General features: G+C 45.0%; 1 protein-coding gene across 1 annotated transcript; it reads left to right on the forward strand.

The window, feature by feature from the left end:
• Window positions 1-13,069: 13,069 nt before the first annotated feature.
• Window positions 13,070-13,609, forward strand: LOC144766888 (translation machinery-associated protein 7-like). The gene has a single exon (XM_078650594.1). It carries the CDS (start codon window positions 13,160-13,162, stop codon window positions 13,352-13,354), a length of 195 nt encoding a protein of 64 aa, XP_078506720.1. The 5' UTR covers window positions 13,070-13,159; the 3' UTR covers window positions 13,355-13,609.
• The last annotated feature ends 2,641 nt before the right edge of the window (window positions 13,610-16,250 follow it).

Below are 16,250 nucleotides of genomic sequence, written 5' to 3' on the forward strand. Positions count from 1 at the left end.
TTATTTATTACAGAGCAGATAGTTGGAGTGTATTATATCCACAACGAAGACAAAACTACTTAATCCAGTAGGACCCTCTTGGGGCATAGTCTCTCAGGGTAGGATGTATAGTCTCTCAGGGCGAACTTTCTCCTCCGCTTATGCTGCTTCCACACTGCAACCCAGGCCGGTACTTCCCAAGAGGCAAACCGAGAATAAAAAGGACACTACAGTCACTTATCTGTCCCTATTACTTATAGGCTCTAAGGTGCTCCCCTTCACCAGTGTTCTAAGGTCACCACAACGAAGTGAGGTAAGGAAGGTAGTGGATAAGAACAGGTAAAAGTAACAAGGGGGGGCTTTAAGTCAAGGGTATGCCGAACTGGGAATCGTTACCAGCAAGTGCCCTTATTTATGCCAAAACCGCCATCAACCCTTCTCTTCCCACCTCCGTTTCCACCCTTCCTTCCCCGTTACTCGCCTGGGGCTACGGTCCCCGGTGACCGTAGCATTCGGTATCTCGGCGTCCTGTGCCTTCAGGGAACTACCGGATACGAGTGCGTTGTATGCTGGGGTTCTTTTCTCTCGTCCTGCTCCCTCCGCTCCTTGGGTCTCTTCTCCCGTCGTCCTCTACCCGTCGACCTCTCTCCCAGCCGTTGCGCCGTGCTCCAAACCCGATTCCTCACACCTGGGATAATCGTCGTTCTCTCCTGTCCTTCTCTGCAAGACTAGACTATTGGGTGTTGAGTTGAAAGGCGCCCAGCCGGGCGCCATCTTGGAGTTCTCGGTTTTCCCATGTTCCGGCCAGCCTATATTACACTGGATTTAATCCATCACCGTTCTTTAGCCCACTCTGCCACCCCAGTTCAGACATGGCTATATGCAAATCAGTCTTACCCTGTGCCTCATGGGAACAGTCCAGCCCGAACTACCAAGCCATGCCTTCCCTGCACCGGAAACACGCTTCCGAGGACCGGTTTCTGGCATTACAGCCGTCTTCAGCCCGGCTTGCTTGAATCCAGTGGCAAAGTGAGCAAGGGACTCACGTCTGAGCATACCCTGCCACACTTATTGCGGCCAAAAGCGGTACAAAAGGGGGTGGTGATGGACGGAGCATCTGAACCAATCAAACACTTACACCCAGTCAAAAGATCTGGGTTCAATCCATCACCGTTCTTTAGCCCACTCTGCCACCCCAGTTCAGACATGGCTATATGGAACACAGTCTGACCCTGTGCCTCATGGGAACAGTCCAGCCCGAACTGCCAAGCCATGCCTTCCCTGGACCGGAAACAAGCTTCCGAGGACCGGTTTCTGGCATTACAGCCGTCTTCAGCCCGGCTTGCTTGAATCCAGTGGCAAAGTGAGCAAGGGACTCACGTCTGAGCATACCCTGCCACACTTATAGCGCCCAAAAGCGGTACAAAAGGGGGTGTTGATGGACGGAGCATCTGAACCAATCAAACACTCACACCCAGTCAAAAGATCTGGGTTTAATCCATCACCGTTCTTTAGCCCACTCTGCCACCCCAGTTCAGACATGGCTATATGCAAATCAGTCTGACCCTGTGCCTCATGGGAACAGTCCAGCCCGAACTGCCAAGCCATGCCTTCCCTGGACCGGAAACAAGCTTCCGAGGACTGGTTTCTGGCATTACAGCCGTCTTCAGCCCGGCTTGCTTGAATCCAGTGGCACAGAGTCAGACTGATTTGCATATAGCCATGTCTGAACTGGGGTGGCAGAGTGGGCTAAAGAACGGTGATGGATTAAACCCAGATCTTTTGACTGGGTGTGAGTGTTTGATTGGTTCAGATGCTCCGTCCATCACCACCCCCTTTTGTACCGCTTGGCCGCCATAAGTGTGGCAGGGTATGCTCAGATGTGAGTCCCTTGCTCACTTTGCCACTGGATTCAAGCAAGCCGGGCTGAAGACGGCTGTAATGCCAGAAACCGGTCCCCGGAAGCTTGTTTCCGGTCCAGGGAAGGCATGGCTTGGCAGTTCGGGCTGGACTGTTCCCATGAGGCACTGGGTCAGACTGATTTGCATATAGCCTTGTCTGAACTGGGGTGGCAGAGTGGGCTAAAGAACGGTGATGGATTAAACCCAGATTTTTTGACTGGGTGTGAGTGTTTGATTGGTTCAGATGCTCCCTCCATCACCACCCCCTTTTGTACCGCTTTGGCCGCCATTAGTGTGGCAGGGTATGCTCAGACGTGAGACCCTTGCTCACTTTGCCACTGGATTCAAGCAAGCCGGGCTGAAGACGTCTGTAATGCCAGAAACCGGTCCCCGGAAGCTTGTTTCCGGTCCAGGGAAGGCATGGCTTGGCAGTTCGGGCTGGACTGTTCCCATGAGGCACAGGGTCAGACTGATTTGTATATAGCCATGTCTGAACTGGGGTGGCAGAGTGGGCTAAAGAACGGTGATGGATTGAACCCAGATCTTTTGACTGGGTGTGAGTGTTTGATTGGTTCAGATGCTCCGTCCATCACCACCCCCTTTTGTACCGCTTTGGCTGCCATAAGTGTGTCAGGGTATGCTCAGACGTAAGTCCCTTGCTCACTTTGCCACTGGATTCAAGCAAGCCGGGCTGAAGACAGCTGTAATGCCAGAACCGGTCCCCGGAAGCTTGTTTCCGGTCCAGGGAAGGCATGGCTTGGCAGTTCGGGCTGGACTGTTCCCATGAGGCACAGGGTCAGACTGATTTGCATATGGCGATGTCTGAACTGGGTTGGCAGAGTGGGCTAAAGAACGGTGATGGATTAAACCCAGATCTTTTGACTGGGTGTGAGTGTTTGATTGGTTCAGATGCTCCGTCCATCACCACCCCCTTTTGTACCGCTAAATATCAACCGGCACCAGCAAACCGAAAAAAATCTCATTGTCAGCCAGCATCATCACTGTCAAAGTTTCAGCCTCCGTGAACTCTTTGTAACAGGCAGTCAGATTTTTTCTAGGGTTGGACAACTGGGTCTTAAGAGATAAAACCTCACTCCTATTCCAAGGAGTATAAACCCACTGTTCCTGGAAACGGGCTTCTACTCTCTGCCTGATGACTTGGTCCTGCCCATTTCGAAGTTCTGGTATTTCTGGGTGGTAGATGGGACGTACTTCCTTCATCAGGAACTGAGATACTTAAATCGGGCTCTTTTGGATCAACCTGCCTCAGTATTCAATCAACGTGCCAACATTACTAAAAACTGCCGCATACACATTGTTCCGAATATCATAAATAATTTGGGGGGTAACACCATTAAAACACTGCTCTCATAGCCCAATCAGAGTAGCCGACATATGCTTGAGGGTGTGCGGTTGCACAAAGGGCTTGTAATCTTTCAGTACACTCCACACATCCTTCACACTGTAAATAGGATTCCGAACCCACTGTGAGGCCTGGTCAGCCACCATCTTTTTTTCTGCATCACCCACATCAGACCGAATCAACACTCGCCCCATTCTCTCCTTAGCATCCTCCTGATCCCCATCATCCAATCCCCACACCGGTGTCCCAGCGTACAGTAAGGGCGAGGAAAGGAAGTGAGGGGAGGACACACTCGTAGACGTTACAGGAACTGGAGACACTAATGTTTGTGTTTTGGATGTAAGCAAGAGAGGTAGGGAAGAGCCAGGGGTCACATGCACAGCAGATCGGCCTAAAGTTGCTGCAGTCTCAGCCGATGGAGCCGAAGAGGAAATGAGGGGTGCTCCATCTGAAACGGCCGGGTCAGGGGCAGAGGAACCAGAGGTGGCAGCATGGGGGGGCGTAGGTGGAGCTGCTGTGTATACCCTTTGTGGGAATAGGAAGGTGGTGGCTGCACATCTAAAAAAGGATCGCCTTCTTCGCGTGTGACATAAGACTTATCATATTGCGATCTAAGCCTTCGGTCAGCACATTCTATGCCCTTCTCTATCTTCTCCCTCTCGTACGCTATAGCCTTTTGCGCTACTGTCTGCGTCTTCCCTCTCGGGCCTCCTTCTCCGCTCTTATCCATCTTTGCTTAGCTTCCTTTCGCCATATCTGAAGAATGTCAAACATAGACTGCCTGCTCCTTTTTGCAAACAATTTATGGGGCAGGAAGCTCAATTTCTGTTCATCAAAAGTACCGGTCAAAGGCCACTGTAACGCGTTGTCCTTCGTATATTTGTGCCATAATGTACTAAACATAATAGGGCCAAGGCCATGCTTCACATACATGTCGACGTTTGAGGTGCCTTCCAGAGGCACAGGCTGCCTCTCTTCCAATTGAGCATCAGCAGAACAATAACGGCACCCCAAACAGCAAAACTTTCTAAAACAGGGCATCTTCAAGAATAAAGACAGATTCGCTACTTGTACCCAACAAGTGACTTATCAATTTCTCCCCACAGGTCCGTCCTCCTACTACACTAAACGCTCAAAAACCAAGACCCAGTCCACAGACCGCACCAATACTTCAAAACAGACTCGGCATCACAAGTCTCAAACACTAGTCAAACCCCAGGTGTGTTCAAGAAAAGGCCAAATTACCAAGTCGCCTGACAGAGGGTCCACAGATGCCATGTATCTACAAAGCGGTCCGCAGACCTATCAAGTCCACAAACAAACTAGGAAATGGTCCCCAGACCATATCCAAAATTATTCAAGATGGCACCCTTTTATCCAGGAATCAAGAAAAACTCACCGGTGCACACAGGTCGAACAAAGTTATTCTCCACTGCCGACTCTTCAGACCAAACAGCCAATTCCAAGGGTTTCGCCTTTCAGGACCCCAGCAGGTATGAGCACTAGAGGAGGCTCCGCCCGATCAGACAGGCAGGGCAGCTGCGAGAACTACGCTCGGTCGTGAGGGGTTCCCCGATATGCCCGAACAACATGACGCGACCCCGTCCTCCACACCTGATTACGGGCGAGGATGGGACTCCCGATATACTTTTCCAATACCTCTAAAGTCCCGCCCAAACTGGAATTTTCCAGCTCAGGCCATGGTGAACAAAGAAGGCAAACAAGGATGAGCCATGGCTTCAGGGCTGGGTACATGCTATCTCGACCCCAAGGCCATTTGGCCGGGGCCTATCATTCTAAGATGTGGGAACGAGTCTATCTAACAGCAAAGGTATGCAACAATAGACAGTACATTCATTAGTGCAACGAAGCTTCAACATTGAGAAGTACAAGCTGGAGGCACAGGGGCAGCCTTTCTGCTGAGGCGAGCATTATGAGACAGAAGCTCAATCTTAGTTACAGAACAAGATGGCGCCATGAATGCTAACTTAACACGGAATTGAGTTTGAGCATAGCAAAGGGAGCGTTTCGATTCTGTGCATTACGGAAATAACCTTTCAAATCTAACAGCGTGTAAAAGATATCCGTATCAATCAGAGTGCTACTTCTAACTGAAAGGATCAGGATTCGACTAAGGTGCATCTGTATTATCAAAAACAGCCGCCTGACAGCGAGTCATGAGCGCCATGGAAAAAACACAATTGAAAAAAGAATAAAAGGAAAAGTGCAGCATGTTGTAATTAGATTAAGATTGAAAAAATTGGGAAAGGAAAAAATTGGGAGTAGAAAAAATATATAATTTGATTTGCGGAAACAAGTCCAAGCAATACATCCGGGCAAGAAGGACTTGAAAAAAGAAAAAGCAGCAAAAGAGGTCAATGTAGCACAAACATTTTAAAAAATGCAATCGAATTATGTGGAAAGGGGGTATGACGATGAAATTGCACACTATAAGTCCACAGGTGAGTACATGGGGGTCTCATTATTAAAAAAATTGACACATAACAAAATATACTTATGATACAGAAACAGGCTCCAGCAATGCCTTGGGACAAACAAGAGTTAAAATGGCACAAAAAGGTCGCTATTGTGCAATATCTGGCCAGGCATATGGCCTACAGATCTACACATGTAGTACAGCAATAGATAAGGAGGCACACTGGAGGATGTATTGCAAAAACCTAACATTTAGAATGAATGACACAGAAACCCTTTACGATATAGGGAAACATCAGATCATAACAACAGAATTACATTCTTCAGCGTAATTCAGTACATGTGAAATACTGTCACATTTGAGAATCCACTTTGGGTGGAGGTGTTCAATAAAATGTGCCAACAAAAGTGTTGACATCACCTTGCATCATATCCTGATTCTGTGTTGGCAGAGTCTCGTTTTTGCTTTCTGTGTTGTTTGTCCCATGTTGCGATAATCACAAGAGCACCAAACAGCATAAACCAGGTTTTAAGAGTTGCAATTGGTATAATCTTTCGAGGTGTCTGTGATGTCTCCATGTTGGAATTGCTTAGTGTTGTATGTGGATTCACACATGACACAAGTTACCACACTTAAAATGTCCTACAATCTTCTGTACCCCCCACAGAGAGACTGGATTAACCGGTATTTTGCGAATGCTTGCAAGGACCAAATGGTCTCTGAAGTTTTTCCCTTTATTAAAAGAAAAGAGAGATCATTCATTTGAGATGACAATAGACTGAATTAGTAGGTAATGTTTTCTGATGATTTTAGTAATTTAATTACTTTGGGTAAAAAAGGTAGTGTCAGAGTCTACTCGATCTGAGCTTTTGGTATCAGTAAAAATTCTCGAGGGCAATACGATGCCCGTTTAAGGGAACTCTTTATGAGCCTATGTGGGTATCCTCTTGCCTCAAGTTTTTTGCCCAGGAAATCTGCCTTGTGGAAGTAATCTTCGCTAAATGTGCAACTTCTGCAAATGCAGAATACATGGACTGTGGCACTCTAAGCTGGAGATTTTGACTGCAGTAAGCAGGTGAAAATACTGGTGGAATAAGACCAGGTATTGCTGATTCCATAAGTAATTATTAACTTCTCAGGTTTCAGTCTCCAACCTTTCTTAATTCTCATCTCAGTCCTGTAGATGAGACCTCCAGTATCATCAACTGAGGGGGTGCATAATTAACACCACTGTGTCTGGGTGACTAATACTGAGGGCCTAGGTGGTGTAAAATCTCATCAGCTGCTCATAAAATTAAACAAATTAAAACATGTTTTTAGTGTTGGTTGGTATCAGTATTAGTTTAATATCATGACTAATTCTAAGGAGCAGCATTTAACTAATGATAATGGTTAGAAACACTGCCTGTGTGTGCTATTGCATTATTGGGCCTTAGGTGAAAATGTGGGCAAAAGGATTTCGTTCCAAAGTTGTCCCTTTACAGGTTGAAAGGAACACGACCTGCAAACTAGCATATCAGCTGAAGTAACCAAGGGGCAGATGTATCAAGATTCCATTTTGTGATTTCTAAATAGCGATTTTTAAGGAATCGCTATTTAGAAATAGCAAAATGGAATGTATTAAAAAATCGCTATTTTTTTGCGATTCCTTAATCTTCCTTATTTGCGAATTCGCATTTTGCGAATTCGCAAATAAGGAATAATTTACCATGCATTCCTATGGGCCAGGAGGCCCATAGGAATGATTGTGAAGTAATTCTCAAATTGCGAATTCGCAATTTGCTAATCGCAATTTGAGAATTATTTCAAGGGTGCAGGGGTGTCTGAAAGACACCCTGCTGCACCCCTGAAATGTACATGTGTGTACATATGGCGCACATACATGCCCTATGGGCATGTGTGTGCATCACATGCCACCATCAAAAATGCCAAAATGTGCATTTTTTAAAGACTTCGCAAATTACCATCAACTACAAGTTGGTGGTAATTTGCCAATTCTTAAACAAAAATCGCATTTCAAAAATGCTACATACATAGCATTTAAGGAATTGCAAAATTGCGATTCCTTAAATGCTATGGCAAAATAAGGAATCGCAAATTTTTGCTATTACTTCTTTTGCAAATTTTTGATGCATGCCAAAACATGCAAAGAGGCCTTTTGCGATTCGCAAAAGGCTTGATACATCTGCCCCCTAATTTCCAGTACACTTTTCGAAGGATACCTGTCCACTTGTGCTTGATTTCTGAAATCAAGAGGCGACTAGAGGGCTAAATTTAAGCAGCGCAAGGCAGAGCTGGAATTAAGTGGTATTTGAATGAATCCCGCACCTGGCACCTGCTCTTGAGCTTAAAATGATTTCTGAACCAGCTGTAGTGAATCATCCTGAATGTATCCAAGAGCAGTGCTCAACACCAGGACACAGACAGAGGTGACAGCACATTCAGTGGGCTACCCATTTTTCCTCTGTTGCTAATTTCTTTGTGGCAGAGTTTGTATAAAATGCTGCATGGGCTGACTGTCATGGACTCTGACCCTCATGATGCCATGCCTCCTGACTTCATTTAGCCTCTTATCCCTCTGCCAATGTAAGTTTTTTTTTTAGTTAATTTTTACTGTTTCTACCACTGGTGTATGGTATGAAAGGGGTGTATGTGAGAAAGGTGCTTAAGGGGAAAAGGAAAGCAATGACTTCAAAACAGAGTTGCCATCTGTCCAAATGTTGAGCAGTGTGTCTGTATTTTTAAAATCCAGTCATCTATATGTTAGCTTTTTTTTGTCCAGAGTTTGGTCTGTACCTGTGGGCTTCTGCTAGAAATGGGGGTCTCCAGTTGGCAAATTATTACCCTGTCCAGGTAAGGACCCTTCTTCCTAGACAGGACCCTGGGTAGCTTGGCATGAGCATTCAGGCTTATCTCAGAGGCAATGTGTAAAGCATTTGCACATAACATACAGTAATACCGTGAAAACATTACATAAGGACACCACACCAGCTTTAGAAAAATAGCTGATATTTATCTGTGTAAGACAAGACCATAACAATAAAAATCCAACATACAGTTAACAAGATACGAATAATGCAAAAATAGACTTTGAATACAGTTCCTTGAAGCCGATAGCTCCGTTCAGGGCTATTAAGGCGTCATAAATAACAAATATGATGTTTTAGGGTGGGGGTGGCGCGGAACAACTACGGTGCTGGAAAGACCCCCAAAACAGTACCATTAGAAATACAGGGCGTCGAGGACCTTGCAGTGAGCTCCGAAGAGCCAGCGTCGGTTCTAGAGGTCGGTTCATGAGTTGTCTGGCCCTTGAAGTCACACACTTTGCGGGTTGAACTCCGTGAGATTGAAGTCAGGAGCGCCGGCGTCGGCAGGCGTCGAGGCTGTGGGGTGAATTGGAGCAGTGAGGTGTGTGGCGCCCTCAGGTAAGGGAAACAGCCATTACAACGCAACTAAAACAACGCACTACCATTACAACAAAACTTTTACAACGCAGGATCCATTACAACGCATGCCATTACAACGCATGCCATTACAACACAGCTGCCATTACAACGCATGCCATTACAACGTAAGTATGTGTAAGTATTTAATTAAATTTTAACCCCTACACCATCCAACACTTACCCCACTATTACGCCCCCCTGGAGTTAGAATAGTAATTTTAACCCCTACACTATCCAACACATACCCTAAAAAATACTTACCCATACATACGTTGTAATGGCATGCGTTGTAATAGCAGCTGCGTTGTAATGGCATGCGTTGTAATGGCATGCGTTGTAATGGATCCTGCGTTGTAAAAGTTTTGTTGTAATGGTATGCGTTGTGAAAGTATGCGTTGTAACATCATACATCCCTCAGGTAACGGTGCTGGCAGCCGTTCGGTGACGGTTGTCCAGCCGCATCAGTGAGACCAGCGCTGTGGTGCGAAGTGGGCCGGTGCTCATCGCTGTGCTGGCAGGTCATAGTACAAGCGTCGTCGTCGTCCTTGCTGAAGCACTGTCGTATGTAGACCCAAGGCTGAGGGGCGAAACAGGGCAATGCAGTGTGCATAGCCCACAGATCACAGTGCAAGCATATGCGTCAGTTGATGATCTGAAGTCAATGGTGCTGGCGTGGGTGGGCCAAGACTGCGGTGTGTCATGGGGCAGGGCGTCGTATACCTTACAAACAGTGCCCCCAAGCGATGGTGCAGGCAACGACATCGATGTCAGCTTGCAGCTGCGTCGTTGGTGAGACCAGGGCGGCGGTGTGAAGCAAAGCAGTGCGGAGTGCAGTGCACACAGGTCGCAGTGCAAGCATTGGCTCGGTGGTGCGGACAAGACGGTGAGACCAGGGTTGCAGCGCGAAGTGCGGCGGTATCCTCTGCAATGCCTTCAGGACAGGGCAGAGAGCCGGCAGCTGCGTCGTTGATGGCATCGGGTTGCTTTTTCCCTCTGTGGCAGCTGAAACACATGGATGTATGATGGTACAACGCGGTACATAACACCGCAGTACCATCACAACACAGCTTTTACATCGCAAGTCGTTACCACAACTTGCGCTGTAGGGTGCTGGACTTAGAAATAGTATGATTTACGATTCCAACTATAGCCTACGTACATTAGGGAAGGTGTTGGAATAGTAAATCACACTATTCCTTAGTATAAAGCGCCCTCCAGCGCAAGTCGTGGTAACGACTTGCGTTCTAAAATCCGTGTTGTAATGGTACTGCGGTGTTATGACCGCGTCGTAATGGTTGTTTACCGAAACACGCAGTTCCAGATACAGGTACCCAGAGGAAGGTAAAGTCTTTGTGTAGAAATAAAAACCTTTTTAGGGGTTCACTGATACACCTGGTCCTTAAACCAAAAAAGAAGAGATTGTAATATCAAAAAGAAGTATTTATTAACCTCACATGAGGGAGAATGCGTCATACAGTACCCTCAGGCCGCTGTATGAGACAGTCTAAGGAGTACAGAGAACAGGGGCCTTTTATGGCCAGTTTATTGCTGAGTTCGCATGAAGACTCAAAAAGAGGCAGTACAAGTGTGCACACAAATACATATAGGGATACTTAAGAATTGCTTAGTCAACAGAGTGGGAGGAGAGACTAAACTGCTTACATCAGTTAGAATAGCCTGACAGTTATACACTCGGAGCAGGTGCATTCTGGCAGCTACAGGTCTTTCTGAGCATGTGCAAGTCTCTCGAAGAGGGACACAAGTGCAAGCCTGACCTTAGGATGGCCACCAAATTGTTTTTTAGGTCAAGCCTAAGTGCAGCGCTCATGAGCTGCTTGCCCTTCGAGGCAGGGATGCTATTGAAGCCCCTACCACTCTCCGCCCTTATTGGGCTTGGCTTATGTCATTGCCCTTCATAAAGTCTGGCTTCTGATTCATAAATAGGCTTGTTATTCCCTCCTTAGTACTGCCTTGTCTTCACTTGTAACCCCTCATGAGGACTGGCCCTTTAACTTCGGTTGTTACACAGTTTGCTTTATAAGTTGGTGAGCACTATTTTCTTTAATGATATTCCTCTATTCCACCCAGTGCATCGGAGCACCTGCCCACTTTGTTTTCAAATGCAATATATTTTATTCAAATTACAGCACGCTCCGCTTTATAGCCGCCGAACTTAGTTAATTATTTAATTATTTAATATACGGCGCAGTCCGCATTCACTTTAGCGGCCGTGCCTATTTAATTATTTATTTTCCAGCGCCAGCCACTTTCACTTTAGCGGCCGCGCTACAAAGTTTCTGAATATACTTTTTTTTATAAACTTTAGATGAAAGCACCATACGCGCTTTCACTATAATGGTGACCTTGCCCCTTTGTTTAGACGCTGCTCACGGTAACCTGAACATGCGAGCAGTGTCTTAAAACCAAAAAAAGGGCGTGTCCACCATTATACTGGTCTCTCATTCGCGAGAGTTTGAGCTCTTGGCATTAAAAACAACAAAAAAAGGCATTGTCATTTTCAATGCCAATACTTAAACGCTCGCAAATGCAACACCTATTGCATTGAAAATAGTTGTTTAAATAATAAAGCCTGTGACCTATGATGTGACTCTTCTTATAGTTTCTCGTTGCTCAAATTGGTGTTATTTCTGCTCTTTATACGTTTCCCTCATTTTCATTGCTTGCTTTTGCTCGTGAGAAAGTGTCACTCATAGTGGTTGAAATGTCACTCATAAATAATTACACAGAAATTATGAAAATGTCACACATAAGCAATGTGAAACCCCAACAACTATGAATATGTTGGCATGCATGTAGGAGGTGCCCTACACAAAGCAGCTTCAGGAGCATGGCCAGCTATTCAGATGCAAAACAGCCTCCATGCCCATAAACTGCCATGAATGTTTGAGAAAATCATGCTTGGGGCCTACTGGAGATGCCCTTTTCTTCCATTAAGCCAAAGTATTCAAATATTGTAATATCACTGGACGGAGGCAGGAAGGCATGATTTGTCCAGGATTAAACAGTTTGTTAATATACAGATCCAAGATGGAAGCAAAATGCTACTTGCTGCAATGGCCAAACCGGCTGGCTTTGGAGCTGGGAAACCTGGTTGAAGTCTTGCCGTTGGCTCAACATCCTATGATTCTGGGCAAATCACTTAATCTCCCGTGCCTAACAAAAATGAATGAGACCCTGTGTAATGTAACTGGTGCTCATGTAAAACGCTCTATTCAATAGCTTTCGGTCAAGTTCGCGCTATATGACAATGCAAAAAAAAAAAACGCAAAAAACAAGCATTGGTAAATGTGTTAAGTTTTGCTTAAGTTATTAATTATAAGCTGTTTTTGTTGTAGAATAGCTTGCTGAGTAGTTGTACAATATAGGTTACAGAAAGTTTGTTAAAGTTTTATGACTTATTTATGTACATAAAGGCAATATATTGACCTGTTACTAGAGGTGTAGTGCACTTTCAGTAATAGCAACATTTTGAAAAATGAAATGAAAGAGAGGAAATAATACAACTAGTTAATGAAATAGCAATAGTATGTGTTTAGAGGAGTTCTGAGAACATTTGGGCCCGGTGCCACTGCACATGCTGTACCATTCAAACCATGCCCCTAGTGCCTGCAAGATAACTGCATTTGTGACTGCCTGTTTAGTAGTAAAATATAGCAATATTTGGTGTTTAGAGTAGTTATGACAACTTTTGGCACTGGTGCTACTGCACCTGTTGGACCTTTAAATCCTACCCCTGTTACCCACTAGATAAATGCACTTGTGACTATCTTGTTTAGTAGTAAAATTAAGCAATAATCTGGGTTTAATGGAGTCACAAGAGCTTTTGGCCCTAGTGCAACTGCACCTGCTGCACCATTCAAATCAAGTCCCTTTTAACTGCAAATTAAATGCAATTGCGACTGAATGTTTCGCTGCTGCGAGGATTGTACTTCCGGTGCGAATCTTTTGCCGCGCGCGGTGTTTTCTGCAGCTTTGTGAAGGGAGAAGCTCCTCGACCGTCCATAGCGCCAAGATGTCCGGCAGAGAAGGTGGTAAAAAGAAGCCTTTGAAGCAAGCTAAGAAACAGGCTAAAGATGTGGATGAGGAAGACGCCGCTTTCAAACAGAAGCAGAAGGAAGAGCAAACAAAACTGGATGAATTGAAAGCAAAGGCCTCCCAGAAGGGTCCTCTCACTGGTGGTGGAATCAAGAAGTCTGGCAAAAAATGATGATACTGGAGAACCTCTCAGATTTTTGTGCTTGAAGCAATGAGCGTCACGGGACCTTACTGGGTTGCAAATTGTTCTGTTCCTTGTAAATCTGTCTAAAATCAGATGGTTGTGTTTGTGCATCTAAGATATTAATGGATACAAGTTGTAAATGCAGCAAAATGTGATCACTGCTGTAAGTTGTTTTACTGAGCTGGCTGCTGAGAAGTATTAAATAGATTTTCACGGCATCGTTCACACTCTTTTAGAATGCAATAAAACACAGTAGTTTTGCAACTGCAATTGCGACTGCATGTTTAGTAGTCAAATATAGTAATATAATGTATGTGTTTAGAGGATTTCTGACAAATTTTGTGCCTGGTGCTTTTGCAACTGCTACACCATTCAAATCATGGCCCTGTTGGCTGCAAGGTAACTCCACTTGTGGTTGCCTGTTTTGGAACAAAATATAGCAGTATTAGGTGTTTATGGGGTGGCTGCAACTTTTGGTCCCGGTGGTACTGCACCTGCTGCATTATTGAAATCATGACCCTCGTGATTGCTAGATAACTGCACTTATTTATACTTATTTATACACTATGTTTAGTCGTAAAATTTAGCAATATTAGGTATTTAGAGGAGTTAAGAAAATGTTCGGGTCCAGTGCCACTGAAACTGCTGCACCATTCAAATAATGACCCTGTTGCCTGCAAGATAACAGCACTTTTGACTGCCTGTTTAGTAGTAAAATATAACAATATTTGGTGTTTAGTGGAGTTATGACAACTTTTGGCCCCTGTGCCACTGCATCTGCTACACCATTTAAATCAAGCACCTTTCAACTGCAAGGTGACTGCAGTTGTGACTGCCTGTTTAGTATTAAAATATAGCAATAGTAGGTGTCTAGAGGAGTTCTGACAACATTTGGGCCTGGTACTACTGCACCTGCTACACCATTCAAATCATGACCCTGTTGTCTGCAAGGTGACTGCACTTGTGGCTGCCTGTTTAGTAGTGAAATATAACATAGCTCTTGCGTATTAACTTTATTTTTAACGTGCCATATTATTCATTTAGAATTTGATTATAATAACCAAATAGATTAAGTTGAAAAAATAAATCTGATAATGCCTACAAAGTGCAAAGAAAGGCGCTGAGGCATGAATAGGAAATACCACAAACGTTCTAAGGCTAAAGCATCTGCTTTAAAACTAAGTAATAAAAAAGCAAGCATTTCAGCACACTGTTAAAAGATGTCTGCCTTTTCCGTGGGAAGAGATCTTATCTTGACAGTGAATGGGGCTTAAACAATGTAAACAGCTGGAAGAGATCTTATCTTGACAGTAAATGGGGCTTAAACAGTGTAAACAGCTTTAGTAGAAGTAACGTGAATGTGTGCAGCCAGTGGAAGCCAACACAAAAAAAGTTCCAAACAAAAGTGCATTAACACAGTGATTTGGCCTTGGAAACTGATGAGTATATTAAATACAAAAGATTTCACAAGCACAGTGCAAGTGAAACCTAAAAAGGGTGTACTATCAACCAATATTGCATTTGGTGTAAATACCACACGACTGGGTGATTATTATGTTTTTGCAGTTTTATAAAGGGCAAACTCGACCAAGGGCAATGCTTAATTTGTGCCAGTGTCTTACGGTGCTTAGCACCAGCACTTATTACTTATGGCCGGAACTACAGATTACAATGCACGCGATAACAACCTATGCTTTGTAGTGCGAGATAACGGTTTCTTCCCCGCACTCGGACCATCAGAAACAGCTGGTGAGGTGACATGACATCCTTGCCTCAGCTCATCTCAGCATAAGTAAATCATAGTAGCGCCAGTGCCCTATGGCCGCTACCTATCAAATAATGCATTCCGGCTTTATGATGAATTATTAGCCCGAGCCTCGTCGTCCTTCCTTGACACTGAATTGGGAGTGTTTCCTCCGGAGTCGGACTGACCAATGCAGATTTAGGTCCCAGATTTTCATCCGCAGCTTCAGTCATTCAGCGATGCAAGCAGTGTGTCGCACAGTACCAAGCCTATAATAAAACAAGCATTTACAATGGTCTTGGCGTTATTAAAGGTAGAGCTATTGGCATTGCTCATGACTTTTTTTTTTTTAAATCATAAATAAATGGCATTGTCATTTACATTGCCAATAGCTTAATCGTTAAATAAATGGCATTGTCAATTACAATGCCAATAGCTTAATCGCTCGCAAATACAAATCGCAAGCTTCTGTGGTGGCACCCCAGCCACCGTGCCCCGTGGATTTTATGTGTCTCACAAAGAGGCCTACCCGGTGTAACATAGGACACTATATGAGCATGTCACTATGGGAATCTGTGTGGTCAGGCAGAACAATAATATAGTGCAGAAAGGACTAGGAAGAGATCAGCACATGTGGAAAGTCTGGTCCGCACACTGTGGTCCTTACCCACGCCGATAGACGACCTCCTGGCCCTGGTAGGGCCTCGTCATTGTAGCAGCGGCCACCAACAGGGGCTTTTGCAGGGAGGTAAGACAGACTGATGTGGATGCAACAGCTAGAAAGGAAGGCCAGAGGCAACACAAGTAAAGCAAGACTGGCACAGCCATGACAGAAACCCAGGGTAAGAGACAGAGGCTGACAAGAAGCAGCACAGATCCACCAACACACTGCTGCAAAGGGATGGTGGGCTGGGCTCAGGTGAGAACGTCTGGCGACCACCAAGTCACGGAATATGTAGTGAGTGTTCTACGGACCAAGTCTACCGAAGATTATAATTGTATTCATACAGCGCATACTACCCCTGAGGAGGTGTCGAATCGACTTTCAGCGAGTAGGTATCAATGTTGATATTTAGAAGGGCTAGGGTAGATCACAGGTTCAGGTGGAGGACAGACAGCCTGCACTCCAGGGCAGATCAC

The sequence above is a fragment of the Lissotriton helveticus genome, chromosome 7 (genome assembly GCF_964261635.1).
Source record: "Lissotriton helveticus chromosome 7, aLisHel1.1, whole genome shotgun sequence".
NCBI lineage: Eukaryota > Metazoa > Chordata > Amphibia > Caudata > Salamandridae > Lissotriton > Lissotriton helveticus.